The following is a 7554-nucleotide window of genomic DNA, read 5'->3' as shown; positions in this document are numbered from 1 at the left end:
TTAGTAGTTTATAAGTAAATAGTTTGTAAGTATAAAATATACCTAAACTTGGAAGATTCCGTATAAAATACGAAATTTTTCGTAATGGCTACGGAACCCTATTTTGGGCGTGTCCGACACGCTCTTGGCCGGTTTTTTCCTTCTGAGGTACGGAACCCTCAAAATGGTGCTCTCAACTGAGTAAGCTTGTAGGTGCTTTGGTTAAATTACTTTAGTTTAAAAAGCAGTTGGTGTACCTACAATATATATCTTATCCCACTAGGTATAGCAAAACGACAGAAAATTAATTTAATTTATATTTTACTAAGCCGTAGTGGCTGAGTGGTTTGACCTGTGGCCTCTCAAGCAGAGGATCGTGGGCTCAAACCCCGGCGCGCACCTCTGAGTTTTTCGAAATTCATGTGCGGAATTACATTTGAAATTTACCACCAGCTTTACGGTGAAGGAAAACATCGTAAGGAAACCTGCACAACCCTGCGAAGCAATTCAATGGTATGTGTGACGTTCCCAATGCGCACTGGGACCGCGTGGGAACTACGGCCCAAACCCTCTCATTCTGAGAGAAGGCCTGTGCCCAGCAGTGGGACGTATATAGGCTTTTTTTTTTTATGGTATAGGGGGCAAACGAGCAGGCGGATCGCCTGATGGTAAGCGATTACCGTCGCCCATGGACACCTGCAACACCAGAAGAGTCACAAGTGCGTTGCCGGCCTTTAAGGTAGGAGTACGCTCTTTTCTTGAAAACTTGAAGGTCATAGCGGTCCGGGAATACCGCAGCCGATAGCTCATTCCAGAGTTTTGCTGTGCGAGGCAGGAAATTTCTGGAAAAACGCACAGTAGAGGACCGCCAACCATCTAAATGGTGAGGATGGAAGTGTTGTCGCGTAGGTCGGTGGCGAAAGGATGCGGCAGGGATCAACCCGTCGGAGCACTCCCGTTGTACATGCGATAGAGGATGCACAGTGAAGCTACATCTCTTCGCAGCGCCAAAGAGTCAAGTCGATCGGAAACTCGTTGGCAGCCGACTATTCGAGTCGCTCTCCGTTGTATGCGGTCCAGAGGGAGAAGCTGGTACTGGGGAGCCCCTGCCCACAGATGAGAGCAGTATTCCATATGTGGGCGAACCTGCGCCTTATAAAGCTGGAGGCGGTGGGCCGAAGTGAAATACTGTCTCGATCTGTTGAGCACGCCGAGCTTCTTTGAGGCTAATTTAGCCTAAAATATATATAATCATCCCATCATCCCATCCATCGGCTAGTAAAATATTTTACTAGCCGTTAGCCGCGACTCCGTCCGCGTAGAATTCTTTTATCGCTGTCCCGTGGGAACTATGCAATTTCCCCGTTATGTTCTTCCCCGGGACTTAAACTATCTGTATACTGAATTTCATCTAAATCGGTTCAGCGGTTTATACGTGATGCGGTAACAAACAAACTTTTTATATTTTATTTTAAGGTTTAAAACGGCAATAACAGGACTCGTCATTTTTTTTATGTGACTCTTTTTCAAGACGTCCCCAAAGTATAAATTGCTTCGCTACGTTATGAATTTAATTTAGTATGATAAGATGATAAGAGCGCGGGCCCTAGGCATAAGAATAAATAATAATTAGAAGTGATGAAGTGAAACCCAGATGACTTTCACACAAAAAGACACGGTCATTACAAGTTTAAATCAAGGTGTATTAGGTAGTTATAGGACTATAACAAACATGTGGTGACTCGCGACACGACGAAGGATTGACAACATACAATCTAAACTACCACAAATTAGAATAATGTGAATGTAGCTGATAGATGCACGTGTTTCGCATCTAAAGGTTATCTTTACCACACCATAAGTATAGGAAAAGTCCAAACCAAGTCCCCGCATAATTTGTGAAGTACAAATCAACTGCAAGAATAACTGCCGAATACGTGGAATACACATTTATCGATATAATGATAACTTCAAATTTATTGACTTAGGGGCTGTTTCACCATCCATTGATTAGTGTTAACTGGCGGTTACGTGTGATGCCGTCTCTATGTGTTTTGTCCGAATAGACAGAGACGGCATCACATTTAACCATCGGTTAACGCTAATCAGGGGATGGTGAAACAGTCCCTTAATGTCCAAAACCACAAAACTGGGAATTCTCAACTCAGCCTGTACAACTCTGTATTGTACAGTCACCAGCATTAATATCTGCCACAGCGGAGCGTGCTAAAATATCTGACACGTCCTTCCGGCCCTAGAAATAGAGTCGTATCAGATATGTATGCACGATTGTTGTATCAGATATTGGTACTAGTGACTGTACCTGTGTTATGGAAAGTCAGGAGTTACGAGGATAAATTATGTTGATGAAATCATTGTCGTTCGACAAGTAGAAATCTTTATATTCTTATGCCCTACGCTTATATATTGGAGGAACTGATCTCGATGGTAGGAGGGTGTTGTTTGACCATGAAGTCGCGCACGCGCAGCTCGTCGCGCAGAAGCACGAGGTTCTCATAGTGCGTCGCAGAGGAGTCGAGGAGTTCCACGCATGCGCGTAGCGCTGCAGTCTGACGGTCTTTCTCCATCTCCATAGCGGTGTCTGTCGCCTGGCTTACTGACATCACGCTATCAACTAATTCGTCTAGCCTAAAAAAAAGAAATTGGTTTAAGTCGAGATAAATATCGATTCTAATCGTAAGTTTATTGGTTTATGTATTTATTTAATATAAATAGCGTAGATTTATGTAGGCATTTACTCAGAAAAGTAAGGTGGTAAGAATATTACCAATGTGTGAATTTTAATTAAATTACATTAATGGAAAACCGAACACAACGTTTCTTAGATAGATAGTACTTTTGTAAATATACTCTAGTAGGTAGCTGTAGTTGAGTTTTCTTTCTTTTGGTCCCTATGTATAATTTCTTCAGCAGGGTGACAATGCGCAACCCTAAAAATTTAAGGATTCCAAAAAGCCCATAATGTAAGTACTTAATCTATTTACCGCTGCTTTAAACAGTACCTATTGGAGCGGAAACAGGTAGGTAGGTATGTATAACCAACCAATGCAGACACGTAGATACGAAACATCCCACTAATACATATTATAAAAAACCTGCCAAGTGCGAGTCGGACTCGCGCACGAAGGGTTCCGTACCATTAGGTACTTATCTATACAACATTAGACATTAGCAAAAAAACGGCAAAAAAATCAAGTTAGTTGTATGTGAGCCCCTTAAATATTTTATTTTAATTCAATTCTTTATTTCTAAAGTGATTAGATATACAACTAAAGATTCTGTGAATATTTCTAGCGTCTACCTCTTGCCGTTTTTAATATCAAGCAAAAAACGGCAAAACAATCACGTTTTCTGTATGGGAGCGCCCATTAAATATTTATTTTATTCTGTTTTTAGTATTTGTTGTTATAGCGGCCATAGTAATACATAATCTGTGAAAATTTCAAGTGTCTAAAGAGATAGAGCCCTGTGACTGACGGACGGACAGACAGACAGACAGTGAAGTGTCAGTAATAGGGTTCCGTTGGCACCCTTTGGGTACGGAACCCAAAAAAAAGCGAAAGTTTGCAACTTTCAATCTCAAAGTTATTCGACCAAAACATGACCAAAACTCACCTTCGCCGTCGCAACTCGAGATAAAAACAAAACAGGAGCACTAGCGCGGTAACGGCAGCTGCATTCATTTGGGCCCAGGTAAAGTGCTGGCTGAGGATGTGCAGCCGAGTGACCCGCACCTTCGGCACCACGTCCCACACCGAGAAGTCAGGCAGCAGCAGCGACAACGGCAAAACAAACGCCACCAGCACACCCAGGACCGCTGTTGTGTCCCACTCGGTTTGGCTAGGGCTAGGCATTGCTAAACTAAAATTGGACGATGAAAGTGATCATTGTACTTTACGAAATTTGGATAGGAGTGACATTTAAGTGATTGAAGTGTGGCGTCAATGTGGCACGTGGCGTCAAAGGTGGACGTATTCAGGCTGCTTTATAGTTGGCTTTATAGTGATAGTTATTCTGATATAAAGTATCTAAAAAGGTTTTGTTGATTTAAATTCAACTTTTTTTGTGTGTTTGTGGAGGTGAATTCCAGACTAACCTTGATTACTAATTTTATACAGTCAAAGAAATCGAATCGCGTACCAGGGTGGAACCTTTGTGTTACTGCTGTCATTTGGACATCCATACATCCTAAGACCAAGAATACAGCATACATCTGCCAAAGAAATCATAGCAAGATTGATTATGAAAAGGTTCCACCCTGGTAAGCGATTCAGATTCCTTGACTGTACATCCACTGCGATCTAAGTCATAATTTTGGGCTATACATTTCATTCCTGCAGTCTACAAACTTGTTGGTTTTATGTAAAAGTCGCGAGGCGGCAAATGGTCCGGCGCGGGTCCGTCAGGCGCGCCCTGCCGACAGGCACTCACGCGGCATATCAATTTCGACTAGGTACACACAATAAAATTGGACGGTCTCCGGAGAGGGCTTAAACGATTCGCCGTTTTGTCTCGGGGCCCAGCTGTGTAATGACCGGGGCAGGAAAAAATTGTCAGCAAGAAAACGCGAGGGTAGTCGGGTTTATGTGCACGCGGCAGCTGGCGGCGGCGACGCGCTCCTAACGGCCTCTGCTTACCTCGCAAAACCCGCGCCAATTTTATTTATCGAAAATATAAACCGATTTGCGGAGGGCCCTCGTAAATTCTGGACGGCCGATTTATGGCGGTTACAGGGCGCGCTTAAAACCAACTTGCTTCTTAAGAACTCCTGCTCCTATTCTTTATTTCCTTGCGTAAACAGATCATGATCTAATCTTGATACTAGCGAGCCGCCCTGAATCTCTTTTCTAAAATAAATACCCTAAATAAAACCTACAAGACACAACAAGCACGGTAAACCAGAACTAGTTAGAGTAGGTATATATAGCCACAGAGTACATATATAGCGAACGTGTAGCATATGCCCTTTAAAAAAACGCCATATGTTTGCAGAAAAAGCTAGAGTTCCAGCAGACTTCGTATGTGAATGTACCTAAGTATCTATAGTTTAATTTCATAATTAATTTCTTATCCATCCAATAAAAATTATTTTGATTTTATCAAGGACGGCCGTGGTACCGAAGCAGGCTAGGTACTTCTCATTTTGTTATGGAACTGTGAATCCATGAAGTAAGTAACAGGAGTTAAAAATTGAGCAAAATGCATGAATTAAATGGGATCAATTGGAAGTACCTATCCCTTTCCTTCTAGTATGAATGTTTAGCATAACTATGCTACAAGAAGAAAAACAGAAAACGAAATCTAGCTATATCTATCTATCTAATACCTTTAAAGAAGCAATTCTTGTACATATCTAGGAATAGAAATAGAAATAATTTATTTGCAAGAATACGGTTACTTACAGGTCTTAGGTAAATTATGTTAGGGTATGCGTACTAAACCTGCAAGCGAGTGTGCAAATGATAGCAGAAAATCATCCGTAATTCTGCAAAAGTGTTACTGTAAAAACAACATTCATTAAGCCATTTAGTAAGTCTAGTTTTTAAATATTTTATATTTACTAAGTTAATTTCATTTGGCAAGTCATTATAGAGGCGTATACCTAAACATATTATTAAAAAAAATCTTATAAATATAGGTATGACTAGGAGGTTGACCTCTGAGAGGTTGACATAACAAATTCTTATATTGAGTTCTCGCATGACGTACAATATGATGTTTCCAATTTAAATTTTCGTCAATAATAAATCCTAAAAACGCCAACTTGTCAAGTAATTCTATCTTTGAATTATCATAATTAATGTTCAGGGGCAATAAATTTGCACGATATGAACTACCTACCTATTAGGTATATATATTTCGGGGATTTCGGAAACGACTCCAACTATTTCGATGAAATTTTGTTTTCGGGGATGAAAAATCGATCTGGCTTGGTCTTATTTTTGGGAAAACGCTTGTTACCGAGTTTCAGCCCGAGCAAAGCTCGGTCGCCCAGGTACTATTATATTATAGAAGGAAAGGGATAGGTACTACATACCTATTATGTACAGTCGAATAAATTGGATCATTACCTGGTGAACCTTTCTGCTATGTTGTGTTGACATCTCATACTTTTGTCTAGGAAATCGATAGGAAATCATAGTGAAATCGATTATCAAAAGGTTCCACCCTGGGTCATGATTAAATTTGTTCGACTGTAAATGACCGCAATTCTCTTTAACTTCCTTTGACGCTTAGGTGCAACTACTGCTGCCCTTTCTGACGAACGCGGTTGAAGAGCTACGCACTATACTAACATGATAAGCCAGAAATTTTGGGTATTCACCAGCCGTTCTTAGTAGGTACTTAACTACTTTTTTAGTATAAAACAAAACAAACAATCATCATATTAATTGAGTAACGGCGGATCGCGTGCCTCAGCGCATTGGCTCACAGAATTAACAAGCTCGGCGGTGACTAGATCGCGAACAGCCCCCGCGGGCCGCGGCCCGAATCAATTAGGTGATTTGAGGGTAGCTTGCGTGCACGCGGAGTCAATAAAAGCCCCTGATACTTGCCCACTTTAAGGAGGTTCGCCGTGAACATATAGGTAGATACGTGAATAAGTAAGTAATTATTGTAATCAGGCAAGTATCTAATCCGTGTAAAAGTAAAATAAAAGCCGTGGTGGCCTAGTGGTTTGACCTATCGCCTCTCAAGCAGAGGATCGTGGGTTCAAACCCCAGCTCGCACCTCTCAGTTTTACGAAATTCATGTGCGGAATTAAATTTGAAATTTACGACGAGCTTTACGGTGAAGGAAAACATCGTGAGGAAACCCGCACAAAACCTGAGAAGCAATTCAATGGTGCTTGTGAAGTTCCCAACCCGCACTGGGGCCGTTGCTGTGAACCAGCAGTGGGACGTATATTAGGCTGGGATGGAAGTATCTAGTCAAGATGTTTAAAATTCGCGATTGCCCTCTATTCGAAAATGCTGATTTTGTTTTATTTGTATTCATGACAAAAAAGTTATATTGTGTTAAAAACTAGGAAAAAAGATAAAGAAACGTGTATATTATTACAGTTAAGGTTAATTTTTTACTGATGGTTATTCTAATAACTTTTTAACGTTAACTTTGAAAAGTTTTGCAACGTTTTGAATAACAGAACAACAACAGCATATCACGATCGCGTTTCATCGTCAAAACCCGAACATGCTTCTAAAATCGGAAGGTATTTTTAGAGCTCACGGAGTTGTAATTGGGTTAGTCTCACTTCGTCTAAAAAAGCACTTGTCTATGTAGCATGTGCGTCTAAAAAGCAGCTGGTCTAAGTAGCAAGTGTTTATAAGGCAAACTGGTCTAAGGCAAGTGGTCTAAAAAAAGCAAACTGGTCTTAAGTATAAGTGGTCTATAAGAAAGGCTTGGTCCAGATTAGCAAGTGCGTCTATTAAAGCCAGCTACTCTAAGTTAGTAAGTGGTCTATAAGGCAACTGTTTCTAATTATCAAGTTGGTCTATAAAAGCAGCTGGTCTAAGTTAGCAAGTAGTTAATAAAAGCAGCTGGTGCTAAGTA

The 7554-nt window shown here is 40.9% G+C and overlaps 1 protein-coding gene across 1 annotated transcript; it reads right to left on the bottom strand.

Moving 5' to 3' along the window:
* Window positions 1–2364: 2364 nt before the first annotated feature.
* On the bottom strand, window positions 2365–3947 carry LOC141426240 (uncharacterized). The gene is made up of 2 exons (XM_074085090.1): window positions 3616–3947; window positions 2365–2628 (listed from the first exon to the last, which is right to left on the bottom strand). The coding sequence occupies exons 1-2, from the start codon at window positions 3852–3854 to the stop codon at window positions 2400–2402; spliced, it is 468 nt and encodes a 155-aa protein (XP_073941191.1). The 5' UTR covers window positions 3855–3947; the 3' UTR covers window positions 2365–2399.
* Between the last annotated feature and the right edge of the window lie 3607 nt (window positions 3948–7554).

This window comes from Choristoneura fumiferana, chromosome 3, assembly GCF_025370935.1.
Source record: "Choristoneura fumiferana chromosome 3, NRCan_CFum_1, whole genome shotgun sequence".
In the NCBI taxonomy this organism is placed as follows: Eukaryota; Metazoa; Arthropoda; class Insecta; order Lepidoptera; family Tortricidae; genus Choristoneura; species Choristoneura fumiferana.
Note: the sequence above shows the minus strand (reverse complement) of the source record. Positions and strands in the feature narration are given on the sequence as shown.

Excerpts from the sequence above, each read along its gene's own strand:
- LOC141426240 (XM_074085090.1), bottom strand. The coding sequence starts at position 3,854 with ATGCCTAGCCCTAGCCAAACCGAGTGGGACACAACAGCGGTCCTGGGT. Across the intron at positions 2,629-3,615 it reads CTCGAGTTGCGACGGCGAAG|GCTAGACGAATTAGTTGATA; the intron begins GTGAGTTTTGGT and ends TCTTTTTTTTAG.